This window comes from Cucumis melo, chromosome 6, assembly GCF_025177605.1.
Source record: "Cucumis melo cultivar AY chromosome 6, USDA_Cmelo_AY_1.0, whole genome shotgun sequence".
NCBI classification, from domain to species: Eukaryota; Viridiplantae; Streptophyta; class Magnoliopsida; order Cucurbitales; family Cucurbitaceae; genus Cucumis; species Cucumis melo.
Genome location: NC_066862.1, coordinates 24,373,521 through 24,389,687, shown reverse-complemented (window position 1 = coordinate 24,389,687; position 16,167 = coordinate 24,373,521). Strand labels below are relative to the sequence as shown.

The following is a 16,167-nucleotide window of genomic DNA, read 5'->3' as shown; positions in this document are numbered from 1 at the left end:
TCGAATATTGTATTACAAGCTTATAATCACTAGAAGAAATCTGGTCTTTAATGTCGGGTGGAAAAAATGAAAAATAAGCTTTAATGTCGGTTTTCAAAAAGCGGATGTTTAATGTCGGTTTTAAACCGACATTAAAGCTTTATCTTTAATGTCGGTTCATTAAACATCATGTTTTTTAGAACCGACATTAAAGGTTTTTTTTATTTTATTTTTTATTTTTTTAATTTTGTAAAAAGTTGAATTTTTCTCTCTCTTACTTTACTCTTTTCTCCTTTCTTCTCTACCAAACCCTAAACTTTACTCTTTTCTCCTTTCTTCTCTACCAAACCCTACGAAAGAAGGTTTTCTCTCAACATTTCTTCCCTTTCTTCCTTTCTCAATCTCATCACTTTTTAATCTCCCCTTGGCTTCCAGTCAAAACCTTCATATTCCCCACCTTCACCATCGCCGCCGTGAAATCCGCCTTCCAGAGGCTCCGACTACTCCGATACTGTCTCACCGTCGCTGCCGTCAATGGCTCCGACTACTCCGATACTGTCTCATCGTCAATGGGTCATCTTCCATCTCCATCACCGTCGCTGCCGATACTGTCTCGCCGATACTGTCTCACCGTCTCATAAAACTGGACATCAAGCACTAGTGTACGAGAGTTTAAAAGCTACAGAGTTTGATGACGGGGGGATTCTCTGCCAACAGAAAAACTCTCCAACGAAGAAGATAAGACTTTATTCCAAAACTCGTAGCTTCTTCATTCACTCTCTCTCACACGCTCCAATACATCTTCTGCGTGCCTTACACGCTCCTTCCAATACAATTTTCAGTACAATCACCAACCAAATTGATTCCAAAAACCAAAAAATGTCGGCTTAATTTTCTGGTTTCAGCTCAGCCCCCCTTCCCCGGCCCCCTTCTTCTCTTCTTTCTTCTCTCTCAGCTTTCAATCAGGTACGCCTTGACAAAACTTCCTATTAATTTTTTGAACTTTTCTTTTATTTTTCATGTCTTTCGTGTCGATTTCTATGTTTCTATCCCTTCGTTTGATTGTTTTGGATAATGGGTTGGCTTTAGGTTTCCCTTTCAAGATCTGGGTTGTGGATCAATTTTGGGAATTTCTATAAATTTTTCATCTTTTGTGTGTGTTTGTGTGAATGACTTGCTCTTGCTTTGAACTTCCTCCTTTTCTATGTACCCTTTTGCTCAAATATTCTGGGAATCTCTCATTCTTTACTTTTTCTTCACTTTTCCCCGGTGTTCATATTCTATCCTTTTAACCACCTGCATTGTTCTTACTATAGAGACTTAGTTTTATAATGAATATCTAACAGTTTACAATTGTATAAATTTATCTTATCCTAGAAGCAACACTTTTAGGATAAGCCTGCTAGTGATAAATTATAACTTTGGACCATTAATTATAATTATGGATGTCAGAGTCATCATATACCAAGTTGGAACATTTTGTTTGGGGGTAAAAGGTGTTAAAAAAAGTTTTATGAATATGAAGTGTAGAGGTAGTTGATATTTCAGTTTTCTCTAAACAAACTGGTGGAACTCCCCAGGTATTTTGCTCTAATTCAAGTTTTCAATATAGAAAGCTGTGTGAAACATGTACAATGGGGGCTATACTGCTGAAGTTACAAGTTTGTCACCTAAAGCCACAGAGAATGATGTTTATGACTTTTTCTCTCATTGTGGCACGGTCGAGCATGTAGAAATCCTCAGGTGAATTAAACACGAATCCCCTGGCTTAATCGTTTATTACAGTTTGTAAGCATATGTGTACCTATTACCATTATCTTGTTATACATAAATCAAAAGCTTTGAAACAATTTGACAAGGTATGCTAAAAACCTGTTTCAGTTTTATCAACTTCAACGAGATCTTACATAGGAACTTACTGGAGCTTCAATAATCAATTAATAAACTTGGAAAATATGAATTTCATATTTGTTATTGCTGTTGCTGTTGTGTCACACCGTGATTGTAAGTCAACTCGACAGCTGTTGTCTCTAACTCATCTGCATATACCATCAAGGCTATGGCGTACTGCAGAGTCAATTGGTTGTGCATTGAAATTTATAGCATTTTATTAACCTTCAGTTTGCTAAGATGGATGGAAGTAGAAGTTTAAAGTTCACCTTCTGTTCAAGATTCTCAACCTCGGTAAGTATCCTCATTCCCAACGCTTGTATATGGAAACAAATTCTAAGTTAGGATCGAAAATTTCTTAGGTCTTATTCAATAATCATTTAGTTTCTTTTACAATTATAATTGTTGGTTTTTACCTAATGACTTTTTTTCACATGATTTCTAGATTTGAATTCTCAACCAAATTCGAATAACAAAAAGAAGTTTGTAAAGACTATCAATTTTAGTTTTTAAGCTTTGACTTTGTTTTTTAAAACACTTAATAAAAGTTGGTATTTTAAAACACTTAATTTGCATACAAGATAATAGTTATATAAATTTGAATTATGAAATTGCAGCTAGTAGGACGCTCACTCTTCTGTCTTGGATTACTTATTCGCTATGGTAGTCCTTTGTTGAGCAATTCTAGCAATAAGAATGTTGATATTACAAAGAGCCTTAGCTTGTTAAAGATGTACCTGCAGACGGAGGATTTGGTTATTAGGGTTAGAGCGCTGTAGGTATCCTCTCACTTGTTATTTTCTGTTGGATTATTTCTGATCTGTTTCCGTATTGAGGCATCCTATATTTTGTAGGCTTTGGGATTTGTTCTTATTGCGAGGCCTGAATTTATGCTTCAAGAAGATGTTGGGAAAATTATAGAGGAATCATTGTCATCTGGTTCTGATGTTCGTCTTAAGGTGAGTGGATAATATCCTCTGGTTGTCCTTGAGTGTTATGGGCATACGATTGAATTATTTTTCTGGGCAGATGCAAGCATTGCAAAATATGTATGATTGCGTTCTCGACGCGGAAGGTCAAATGGGAACAGATGAAGCTGGTGATGGAGCTGGCCCTGACACTGTGGAGAGTGGCCAAAGTGTACCTGTTGTTGCTGGTGCCGGAGATACCAACATTTGTGGTGGTATTGTTCAGTTGTATTGGGAAAGGATTCTGGGACGAAGCTTAGATTTAAATGGCCAAGTTCGTCAAATTGCCCTCAAGGTAAAAAGTTCTGGATTATGATTCTACTAGAAAGCTGTCTGTGACAACCATCTTAACCTGGACGACTTTTTTGTGGATACTTTAATGTGAATGTATTTCCAGGCCATAGTAAGCTTGTGGGTTGGTGCTGTGATTAGTAGCTGGTGCAATTTCATAACTGTCTTGTATGTTGGTAAGTGTTTATAAATTTTGCTTCTCAAAACATTTACATCTTTAATTTCTTTGATGATATCATTTACCTATAACCACTAAAAAGATTTAGAGTGTTTTTGGTTGATTTAGATATTTGATATCATTTAGATATTTGTACAATAGTGTTCTTTGAGCGTTCCGATATTATATGTAGATAACAATTGTTTTTGTCGTGCTTGATTGAATGTAGATAACTGTATATTTTTCCAGGTCATTTTCTACTAGAGGAGGATGATAAGTTTCTAGATAAGGTTTGAGCTACAGTTCAGGAAGAGGAATGTCAAGCCCTTGCTGCATTTAGTGCCTGTTTCCAATATTAATAATTGTTTGAAGAAGCATTTTCGAGACCTTTAAAATGTCGTGATTTTTGAATTTATATAATTCTGTTTGGTTGCAGTTAATTTTACAAGCGTGTTTTCATTGTTGGTGGAATCAGACTTGAATAATATGGGATTTATGTGCTTTAAGATATGAATGGGATTTATTGTTGCTTTAAGATATGAATGGGATTTATGTGCAAGTGCTAATAGCATTTTCATTGTTGGTGGAATCAGACTTGAATAATATGGTTTCCTACGGAATGTGACTTGTAGTTTCAAGTTTGTAGTTAATTTCACTTGTTGGATTCAATGTTGGTTTATAAAAAATGGACAATAATACAACAATTAAATAAATATAAATTTCTAAAAATGGACAAAAAACAAGCCTTTGATGTCGGTTTTAAACTGACATTATTGGCCTCTTTAATGTCGGTTTTAAAACGACATCATAGCCCAATCGACATTAAAGGGCTTCAATAACACTATCAAAGATGTCGGTTTAAAACCGACATTAAAGCCAAACCGACATTAAAGGGCTTCAATAACACTATCAAAGATGTCGGTTGAAAACCGACATTAAAGGCCTTTAATGTCGTTTTTAAACCGACATTAAAGAGGCCTTTAATGTCGTTTTTAAACCGACATTAAAGAGGCCTTTAATGTCGTTTTTAAACCGACATTAAAGAGGCCTTTAATGTCGTTTTTAAACCGACACTAAAGGCCTTTAATAACGCTCGCAAAGATGTCGGTTGTCAAGTGACATTAAAGCCCTTTAATGTCGGTTTTAAACCGACATTAAAGGTCAAATTTCTTGTAGTGAATATAGTATTCATTATGGGTTTTGATGTTTTAGGATACATTATTGTACTTTAATGCCAAAATCAAAGAGGATTGTACCCCTACGGATAAACCTTGAAACAAAGTCGGATATCATTTGTAAAATCAAGGAAAAACTTAGTGATCTTCTCTTAGAAAAATTAAGAGAAATTCATTTCGGACACTTTCTTACAATTACAAATCAATCTTCACAATAAATTATGCATCTAATGCAAAGACAGTGCAAGCCTAAATCTTGCAAGCAACTGAGTTTCTTTTTAGAATGTTGTTTTAAAATTTGGTCTTAGAGAGTTTGTTCTAATTACGAGCCTCAACTGTGGACAGACTTCAGATAAACCAGGATTAGATCAAGGGAGGGTTCATATCAAATATATGTATTTTGAGGGAGAATAAAATAATGAGAGTGTTTATTAATGTCAGCTTTAAGGTTAGCAAGACAAGGGCTGACAATGACTACCTAAAAGTGGTCCAACTATATTTTTTTGGAGAGCTTTCTTTTGCCAAAATATGCTAATCTATACGTAGACATTGAACATGTTTTGATGGTCGATAATGAAAGAGCTTTTTAAAACTTATCATTGGGGTAGATTGGCCTTTCACCTTTTAGTTGATGCAATGCACAAGACAACTTTTCGTTAGTGTGATATGCATATATGACATTGAGTGAGTTTGTATTCCCCATTTTAGCATGGGCATATGAAATCATGCCTACTTTAAGTACGGCGTAAAACTATTTTGTGAAAAGAATTGATATGAAAAAATTGAGAATAGTAAACTGGATTGTTGATATAGTCAGCCAAGATAGAAGGGCTCGAAGAAGAAAGTTTTGAATCATCCGAGGTAACATCGTAATCTGTACTTGTTAAAAAATAATTTAAGTAATAAATGAGCATTAATAGTTTTTGTATATTAATTACTACATAAGCACTCTCTTGATGGTTTTAAATTGTCAATGATTATTATTTTTGACGATTTTAAAAATGTCATTGAAGTCAGTGTCAAGAAAGTCAAAGTCCTTGACGATTGGTAAAAACGTCAAGAATACTGAACGTTGACAATTTATAACAGTCAAGTATACAAATTTTCATGACAATTTAAAACCGTCAAGAATACGAGTATCCATGACAAAACCGTCAAGAATATGAATATTTATGAAATTTAATAACCGTCAAGAATATACTTTTTCATGACATTTAATAACTGTTAAGAAAATGATTATTTATGACATTTAAAAACCGTCAAGAATGCAATTGTATATGACATTTTAAAATTGTTAAGCATTTTTATATATATATATTTTAATTGTAATTCAATTATATTTTTGTTCTTGTATTATGCTCTCATTAGTCTTGTATAGTGGTCCAATAATTGTTCCATAAATACAAATAAACGACAATATTCATCAAATATAAAATCGTTCACCATATCATTTCCAAAACTTTGCAAATATTAGAACTTTCATATATAACATAGTTAACATAGATAATGTTTTTACAAAGAAATTGAGTACATGAAATCTATCGAATTTCCTTAAAGGGACAAATACAAGCAAAATAGAAACCAAATCTTGGTAATATATTTTTACAAAGAAACTAAATACAACAAGGTATTGTCGTGAATAACGAAATTACAACAAGACTTGTCACTAACCAAACATCAATCACTTTCTTGGTAGCTTCATCACTATAGTAGATCGATCGGATATTGGTGCAAGACCTAATAAAAACACAATAGTTTTCAAGAGTTACAAAGTAGGTTCAACACTTTACAAGAGGTTAAAATGATCAAAGTGAAGCTTGAGAACAAAAAACTAAAGGGAGTAACACAATCCACCAACTAAATAAAACACATCATGTAATATAATTCATGTAAAAGAGGTTCCTAAAAAGTGTTTAAGTGACACTCTCGTTCTTCATACAAAGTAAATAAGCTTGATCCCTATTCAGTATTTGAAGCATTATATCTTCATTTCAAAATTCAAATTGTAAACAAAAATAGGAATGAAGAAAGAAGATTCAACCATAACACAAATGAAAGCTCCAAACCTACCTCAAAATAGCTAAGGAGTAATGTTAGCATTGTATAACTAAACAAGCACATGTTTTTCTATACAATTATAATTATAATGCGGGAGGGTAAAAAAAAAATGGAATTGCAAATCTAAGGTGACCAAACCTCTAATACTTTGAACTATAAATTTCTTTCAACACAATCAAACAAAAAGTCAATACCAAAGATATGCATAAATCACAACAAACTGAATCCAAGCAAAATTTTTATAGCTGACACCATCGATGAAAATTTTTCGTAACAATTTGTAATTTATAAAGCATCTAAACATGCTTGCTCAACAAGTAAAGACAGGCATATGCTAAAAATAGTTACCAAGGAACAATATCTACTTTACAACCAAAATTTGTGCATTACAAATATTTTTTTTTCTAAATGCAGACAGATATTAAGTTAATAGTGTTCATAAATAGAATATGCCAAGAATAGATAAGGAATGAGAATCAATAAGCATAAGCTACTAATAGCAATCGAGAAAGTATTTGTTTTGTTGTGAAAAATCCCATTTGACATAGCTCACATTCATATAAACACTCATGCATACAATCATATTGTAACGCCCCCAAAATTAAGATAATTTTGGAGTCAATTATCTTAATTTTTTTTTAAAATTAGATTTAATTTATTGGACGTTATTTTGAATTCATTTAATGAGAATTATTTGATTTTGGTGCGAATTGAAATTAATTAAATATTTGTTGGATGAATATTTAATTAATTAGAGGTTTTGGCATGTGGTGTTTGTTGAGATTTTGATTAAATGGTAGGTTAAGGGAATTAAGTAAAGTTGTGGATTTTTAGTGTTGTTGAAGTTGAATTAAATTAAATAATTATGGATGTTATTTAATTAAATTGTAGAGTGGAAAGTTTGTTGGAGCATTAATAATTATATGTATATGTGGATATATTTATATATATATATATATAATTATTATGTGAAAGGAAAAGATAATTATATTTGTTGAAATATAATTATTTTAAAAAAAGATAATTGTATTTTGGAGGAAAGATATTTATTAAGGAAGAAAAAGAAAAATATCTTGGAGGACGACATGTGGAAGATAATTAATTATTTTAAAGAAAAGATAAATATAATTAATTATTGTGGAAGATAATTAATTATTTTGGAGAAAGATAAATAATAGTTAATTATTGTGAAAGATAATTAATTATTTTGGAGAAAGATAAGTAATAATTAATTATTGTGGAAGATAATTAATTATTCTGCAGAAAGATAAATATTGATTCTAAAGTGGAGTTGTTATGGTTGGGTTAAGATAATTCATAATGAAATTTTATGAGTGATTTATTGAAAAAAATTTTATTGATTAAAATAATTGAGAATTTAAGTTAATTTGAGATTTTGGAGGAAAAAGTTGGTTTTGGTGGAATTGAATTTAATTGAGTATATATATGTGGATATGTATATTTAATTAATAATTAGGATTCTTGTGGACTATGATATTAATTATTTGGTTTTGTATAAATAATTAATATGGAAAAGTGAAGTTAATTATATGACGGAATATAATTATATTTGTTTGAAAAAGAAGATAATCCATGAGGAGGGAGATGATTGATTTAATTAGACGAAAAAGATATATACTTATTTAGAAGAGAGAATAATGGTTTAAATAAATATGTATGTTTATTATAGATTTTGGTGAAAGAAAAATAATAATAATAAAGAAGTATTGTTATTATTATTAATGGTTATAAATGCCTAAGATTTTGTGCATTTAAAGAATTTAAAGAATTTATTGAGTAAAGATAATGGGAATAAAAATATATGTATATTTTTGATATTATATATATATATATATATATATATATATATATATATTCTAAAAGGAAAAGGAAATAATAGTAATAATAAATATTATTGTTATTATTTGGGTCTATAAATAGCATTGGAATGTCTAAGTTGGAAAGAAAGAAAAAGAAAAAAGTTATTTATCTTCTTCTCTAAGATAACCCTTTGTTGTCGCCGCCTCATAAGTTTTAGTTGCTATTGGTCTCTTTTGCAAAACTTGAAGATTTAAAGTGATGAATTTTTCCATCAAGGATAAGAGAATTTTTGAACCTCCATTTAATTAAATTAATAATTTATTTAATTTAATTTTGGACCTTTTTGGGGTTTCTTTAAAGGTTCAATTGGGTAATTAATCTTGGATTTTTCCCAATCAAGGTTGAATTGGTTTCAATCCCATTTTTTAGAAAGTTAATTAATTTGAGAGGATTTTGGATGTTAGCCAATTGCTAATTTCATAAATTAAGATATTGAAATTTTCTTTTATGGTTAGGATCAAATTAATTGGAGAATTTTTACTATCAGCTATGGAGTACTTTGTTTGGCTAAAATCTCCAGGTTAGAGATTCTCCTACTAGACCTTCGAATTGAATTTAAGAGATCGCATGTAATTGTAGTTATGCATTGATGATAGCTAAAATGCATAACGAGTGCTATTGATGATGACTGACATTATATTGATGATTGATGATGATGACTGAAATTATGTTAATGACTGGTAGTATGTTGATGATGATGACTGTTGATGTTGATGTTAATGCATGATATATTAATCACATGATTAAGGACGTTAAGATTAATATTCATGTCTTGTTTATCATGTTTATGATGTTTATGTTATGCTACATGCTATGGATGGGTGTTCTGTTAACTTTGTCTATTAGAGTCGTACCCACATGGGTGTCCCTCGGGGATCACCACTTTTTTTTATTACTGTGTAGCCTGACGAGATTACCAGTCCATTATGACTGAGACATAGATATGATTACGAGTGATTCGACGGGGTCACTCACAGCCCGATTGTCTTAGTGTTTCCTTCGGGTATACTAAAGATTAAATTGTCCTAGGTGTTCCTTTGGGTTCACCGAAGACCAGGTATGTTCCTACGGGATCACAAATTGCACGTGTATAGGAACGTGCCAGTTCAGGGGTACTTCTTTACAAGACTCTAATGGAAAGTTAACAGATACCTAGCGGGACTAGTAGTGGGTCCCTTACTGAGTATATTTTATACTCACTCTTTCTATGTTTAATATTTCAGGAGAAGGTAAAGGTAGAGGAAAGCTGACGAGCGACAGAGAAGGATCCGTGACATGTCATATGGGGACTCAGTTTTGCTTTCACGTATATGTATCAGTGTTTAAGTATTTCGTTTTTAATGAAAATTTAGTTTCCCTCTTTTCAAGAAAGTGTCTATTGTTATTGTTTCATTTTAGTAATGACCTCAATTTAGTATAAGGAGTTGGGTCGTTACCGATATATACTAAAAGATTACGCGGTTAAGGTCAACCGACCCCAAATTCAGTACATAAACATCAAGAAAATCTAAATTGAATACAGAATAACCAACAAGAAAAGTCATAAATCTTACCAAAATTCTGTCTGGGTATTTTTCTTTAATTCGGGCTACCTCAAAATGTCTATTTTCTGCAAAAAAAAAAAAAAAAAACAAAACAAAACAAAAACAAAAACAAAAACAAAAAAACATAGAAAAAGAGATTATAAAAATACAGGATTTAACAGGAAGCTCAAGAATATACCAAAATCATGCTCTTGCTTGAATGAGCTTGTAGACATTAGTCACAAAAAACTGAGAAAAAAGTGATTGAACCAACAATCAGTCGTAATTGATATAAAATTCATCACAAAACTAATGTAAAATATTTTCTTGTAATTTGGTTCCAATAGAAGCATAACGTGAAGGAATTTACAACTTTACTTAGAATAGAACAACATAGAGTACATATCATCCACAGGGAATGAACAAGTAATGTCAGATCCATAAAACTGGTATTCTGTTCCCATATCAAACAAAGCTATATCACCATCTTCCAATGTCTATATTAAGATAGATAAATTTTCAACTTAGTATGCTTCGAAGCTTCCTACTATCCCCTAATAATGCATTCATGTTTCAATTAGTCTTATCCTGGTTAAAGAAACAACTCTAAAGTTTCACGTCATAGATTCAACTGACAATAAAACTCAGATGACAATCCATACTCCTTATGTAGCACTTTGATTATAATATAGAATAGTTTTTATTTGAATTGAGTTTTTGACAAAACATTGCAAAAGCATAGCCTCCAGAACCAATCCAAACTAAGAAACTACCTGAACTAGGGTTGTTGTAACAAGTGCTCCTCCTACCCCATCGCCAATAATGCGCCCATCAGGGCTAGCAAGGGAGGCACTAAGACCATCAGTGCAGTTCCTTAGGAATCTGTTCAATATAACCGATTAAGAGAGGGAGTATAACAATAAATTCAATATAACCGACATGTAAGTACCTTTTGGGGAAAATAGTTCCAATATGAATGACAAAACCTCTTTTGAAAGTGCAGAAGGGGAGCGGTGGCGTTCGGATCATGTGGGTTCGACTTTCGAATGAAGCACTTAATTGAGCACGGGGAGCGACGGCTGTGTTCGTCGTTCGACGAGCAAGCAAGAGAATAGCTTTGGCGAGTAGGGGAGCAGGGGAGCGACATTCGCGTTAGGTATTTGGCGTTGGCATTCTGATGGAAGTTAGTGTGAGCGTTCAGTGGCGTTTGGGATGGGTGAGCATGGGAAGCATTGGCGGCGTTCGGGACGGATGAGTTTGGGATCGCGTGGATTGTGAGAAAGGAAGAGGGAAATTGAGGTTTTGTGTGGAGGGAAAGGGAAAAAGTAAAAAGAAAGGGGAAAATTAGGTTTTTATTTTTTTTTAATTATTTAGTAATTCTCGACGTTTTTAAAACATCAAGGAAAAGTATCTTACTTGACGTTTAAAAGCTGTCAAGAAATTTGAAAAATTACTCCCCTCCACATGTTTATAAAAATTATTGAACGGTTTAAAACGTCAAGAATTTAATCGATATTACTTGTCAAGGATAAGTACATATCATTTGACATTTAAAAAACATCTAGAATTTCAAATTTATAAAAATTCTCGACATTTTAAAAACGTCCAGAATTTAATAGATAATACTTGACGATTTTAAAACGTCAAGAAAAAATTCATATTACTTAACGTTTCAAAACCGTCAAGAAAGCTAAAAATTGACTATCCTCCACCTTTTCATAAAAATTCTTAACGGTTTTTCTTTTAAATCACCCATTTCTTGATGTTTTTTTCAAAAACCGTCAAGAAATTAAAATTGCAACCGTCAAGAAAGACTCTTTTTCTAGTAGTTTATTATATTATAGCTCGAAAACTGTCAACTTTTAGCCATTCAAGAAGAAAGAAAATGTCATGGGCCATTTCTGGAAGACGAGAAGAAAACCATTCAAGAAGTTGAATTAGAACTTAAAAATAACAATGAAAATTACATGTAGTGGACCTAACAATTAGTAGAAGAAAACACTACTTAATGGACAATGAACCAACAAATGGAAAGGCCAGAGAGGATAGAGAAAAATCAAGAGATGAATTAAATGTTGAATGAAAATCAACAGATTGTGATAAGAACCAAACCTCGGTGGGAAATCAAATGGAAGAATTGATGGATAAAATGAAATAGATGGTGAAGCAAATGAAAACAATAGAAGAGCATCTATAGAATCAATCTATCAGTGAGGTATTTATGGTATGTAATATAACTACAGTGGAATTGTTTGATTTATTATACAACTTGATACCTTAAATGATGGATTTTTTTCTTGATGTAAGCCGTTATCAAAATGATGGGTTGTTATGAATGTAAGTATGCAAAACAAGAATTTATTCCTAGTCTAAAATAAAAGAATACAAGAATAGAGAAAGACTAGATGAAATATGAGGGTTAGGGATTACCTCAATTACCTTTCAAAGTTATCTTTTTAACCCTTTTTGGAAATTGAGAGTAGTATGGGGAAGAAGGGTGTCGAACCCTAGAGAGCACTTAGGATTCAAAACTTCAAAATTTACAAACAAGGTCGATTAGTAGCTTCAGAATCTAAAAGAAAATTAGAAACACGACAAGGGGGGGGGGTTTGTGGAAGTAATTCTTGAACTATAGTAAAGAACAAGCATTAAGGGATGATTAGTGACAACAAGTAATTCAAGTAAAGTTTTTCTTTCAAGTTTAGTAGATGGACTTTTTCTTGGGCAATTACCATGTTTCTTATCATTGAAAAAGAAAGAAGATCAATTAATCTTTTCGTGAATATGCAAGAATGAAATTTTTACAAAAAAAAAAGTACGTAACTCTATTAAAACATGATCAATCTCAGCAACCAAAGCATATTCAAATTGAGGCAAAATTTATCCTATTCAAGATTTGCTAAGGAGGGGATAGCCACTACCCTTAGCAAAATTAATGCCCACTTCAAACTTGTTATGCAAGAATCAATTAGTAGAAAATTAAAAACAATCTCAACAATTAATTCTTCATAACAAATCATTGCAAATCAAAATTTAAGTTCAACACTTTAAGAGTTTATAAAGAAATTTCAATGAAAAATTGATGGGAAAAACTTATTTATTTTATTGAAATTTCAAAAGAAATTGCAAAGGGAAACAAGCAATCAAATAAAAAATTGGAAAGATATAGAAAAGAATTTAATTCTCAAAGAGAAATATGGTAATTTAACCCGAGAAAAAAGTCCCAAAAGATTACCTTAGCCCACGAAGATTGATGAAATTCTTGAAGAGTTGTTGAGGAAAGAATCCATTTCTTTGACAAAAATAATCTTTTACTGATAAAGTTTCAAGAATTTTGCTACAAGAATTGAATGAGAAAGAGGATTTTTTTTTTACATTCGATTTTTTTTTTCAAAAAAATATGAGAGATTTTATAGAAGAGAAAATGGGAGAAAAAAATGGAACTAGGTTTAAAATTGCCATTTTGCAGTTAATTTTGGGGAAGATGATGAACTGGGTCATGAATGGGCTTGGGTCGGGTCTTGGGTTGGCCCAATTCAAGAGAAAAACAAAAAAAGGAAACGCGGCTGCTGAGATTCGAACTCACGACAGGGGAGAGGCGAGCGGGGATGAGGGCTTGACACGTGGCGGACTAGGCGCGGGTCGCGAACCGATTTGTGGATCGAGGTGCCGGATCGTGCGAAAAAATGAAAGGAAAAATAAGGGCGTGCCTGGGGTTTGAACACGCGACTTTGAGGTGGACGCGTCGCGTGATTTGGTGATGCCACGTGGTGCGATCTGGTTCGTTCGATCTTTTCCAATTTCCCGGTTTTGCCCTTGAACTTATTTTTTACCGTTCTTCTTCGTTATAACTCTGATTTAAGTGATTTCAGTGGCGTTGGTATCAGGGTGAAGTTTCATATTCTACATAAAAATGACATTTTAGTGAGTAAATTGACAAAGGTTAGGAAAAAGTAGTCTAATAATGTTAGGTCTAAAATAGCCCTAGCAATACCTTCATACATATAATCATGCGGTATCTAAGTTAAAAAAAAAACATTTGTTATTATCAAAGAAAATAGAGAAGAAAAATCTAGATATTGAGACAATTTATGGGGTTGAAAAATTAAAGCCAAGAAAAGATGATGAAAATAAGGTGGAGGACCAGGTAATACAGAACACCAAAAAGTAGTTCCTAATATAATGACTCAGCAACACCATCATTCCAAGGCAAAAGAAGAAACTGAATCAAAGATAGAAAGGGGTGGAAACATATGCTACAAGATAATTAAATAACAAAAAATTTAATTTTATGACATGTAATAGCATGTTGAAGATCTAGACGACTGGATTAATAAGGTAATAAGTTCAATAAATGAGAAGTAGATATCTATAAATTTGTCCAAACAACAGACAAAAAACTCTATTGTGAAGGTATGGAAAGAATTTAATTTTAAAAGGAATGGTTAAACTTGTTACTAAATGTATAATTAATAAAATGTTTTAATTCACGTACTAATAAGATGCAATCATTGGACAACCATTCTATGGAGTGTGTAAAGTTTAACCATTGACAACAACACAACCAAATATAGCAAAGAAGAAAAAATTGGTGGTATATAATTGAAACACTCAATTAAGCTTGTAAACTATGTACAATACTAACATATTGTTAGGACTATATTTGACATTTTTTATGTCTAATTCTCCCTTCATCAATCCATATATTCAATAAATTCACATTTTTTTTAGAAAATAATGATTTAGACATCATAACGAGCCTAATGCAACAAGAATCGTTCAAGACGGAGCTAGAACGAGCAAGAACGAGCCAAAACAAGTTTCAAGGTGAAAAACAGTGTGAGATAATCAAATAAACCTTTAGTTAATTCTAAAGTAACTAACGGTTGTAATAGCTAGAGGGACAACAGAAGAAAATAACATAGAGAACTTTGGTAACCCAGTTTGGCAAATATAGCCTACGTTTGGGGAGCTGCACACAACTCAGATGAGTAATATTATTAAGATTCACAATAGTCAATACACATCAATACAGCAAGTGATCTCTGCTCAAATATATGACTATTTTAATATGCTTAATAGCTTAAAACTCCAGGCTCCCCCTGAACATATGAGCGAATCTACTTAACGAAGTGTTCATACTCCTCCTGAGTTTAAGGTGACCTTTTTAATCACTGTTTCATCTTACTCATCGTTAATTCATCACAGGTCAACATGTTGATACCATAGATAATAAGTCACACTACCTTCTTTGCACTTGTAGCTTCTATGACTATACACTTGGTTAATCTTCTACAAGAGCTTACTGTTCCATTTGCCGTAACCAAAACAACAAGTTCTGTAGTGTGTGTATATATATATATATATATATATATATATATATATATATATATATATATTTCTTCAAGAAAAATCTCAAAAAGATATTGATACAAGATTCCTAAATATAAAGGAAGATCTTTTATCTTTTTGGAATTTAATAACTCATTAATAAAAGATAATCTCATAAAATCTTTTTGACAAAATCCCAACAAACTTTCTCTTTTGTCAAAAACAGGAGATTTCTTTTCAAGTTCAAGTCAACACTTCTCAGTGACTTCTCTTGGTGCAACAGTCATCAAATAACCATATTTAACCTTATAACAGCACATCAGATCAACACATTCATCAACATATTTAATCATATCAGGTCAACATATTCAACAACAGAATAACCATACACTACTAAAGAACAACATTTCATTTCACTAGTTCGTAACCATCACAATAGTAGCAAAAAGAAATAAACACCATACTATTATATAACTTCATATGATCCCCTTACAAACTTCAAAAGAATAATCAATAAGAAACTTAAAAAAAACCTTCTAAACCACATCAAAACTACACAGTATCAGCTTCAACAAAAACAGCAATCAGCTCCACTACTCCTTCTGCCCGACCCTACTTCTCCCCCTTTAAACATAAAAGAAATTTTACTCCTGATCTCAAGCTTTAGAATTAGAAGAGCGAATCAATGTCTTCAAATAACGAACAAGTGAATCAACCTCCAAACGTCTTTCAGACAGCAAATTTATAGATGTAGAGAGAGCTCGAGACTCAGTTGTAAGTGTATTTATAATTATGGATGCTAAGTCTTGATGAACGAAGAATCCTTCAGCATCCTTATCTACATCTTCTGTATCAAACATACGGGGGTTCCTTGACGGTCCCATATCATGTTCTATATCAGGAACATGACTTCC

At 32.2% G+C, this 16,167-nt stretch overlaps 1 protein-coding gene and 1 long non-coding RNA gene across 4 annotated transcripts; both read left to right on the top strand.

Annotated features, from left to right (window-relative positions):
• The first annotated feature begins 244 nt into the window (after positions 1-244).
• Positions 245-2,164, top strand: LOC127149772 (uncharacterized). Of its 3 annotated transcripts, none has more exons than XR_007821440.1 (4): positions 245-945; positions 1,560-1,722; positions 1,861-1,983; positions 2,101-2,164. It is a non-coding gene; the product is annotated as an uncharacterized LOC127149772 (long non-coding RNA). The 3 variants fall into 3 exon arrangements; XR_007821441.1 differs by having other exon boundaries at positions 890-945; positions 1,592-1,722; XR_007821439.1 differs by lacking the exon at positions 245-945 and having other exon boundaries at positions 1,381-1,722.
• Positions 2,165-2,935: 771 nt separating this feature from the next.
• Positions 2,936-3,874, top strand: LOC127149771 (sister chromatid cohesion protein SCC2-like). Its single transcript, XM_051085642.1, has 3 exons — positions 2,936-3,132; positions 3,235-3,304; positions 3,535-3,874. Exons 1-3 carry the CDS (start codon positions 2,950-2,952, stop codon positions 3,579-3,581), a joined length of 300 nt encoding a protein of 99 aa, XP_050941599.1. The 5' UTR covers positions 2,936-2,949; the 3' UTR covers positions 3,582-3,874.
• Positions 3,875-16,167: the final 12,293 nt, after the last annotated feature.

Excerpts from the sequence above, each read along its gene's own strand:
- LOC127149771 (XM_051085642.1), top strand. The coding sequence starts at position 2,950 with ATGGGAACAGATGAAGCTGGTGATGGAGCTGGCCCTGACACTGTGGAG. Across the intron at positions 3,133-3,234 it reads TTCGTCAAATTGCCCTCAAG|GCCATAGTAAGCTTGTGGGT; the intron begins GTAAAAAGTTCT and ends ATGTATTTCCAG. Across the intron at positions 3,305-3,534 it reads CATAACTGTCTTGTATGTTG|GTCATTTTCTACTAGAGGAG; the intron begins GTAAGTGTTTAT and ends ATATTTTTCCAG.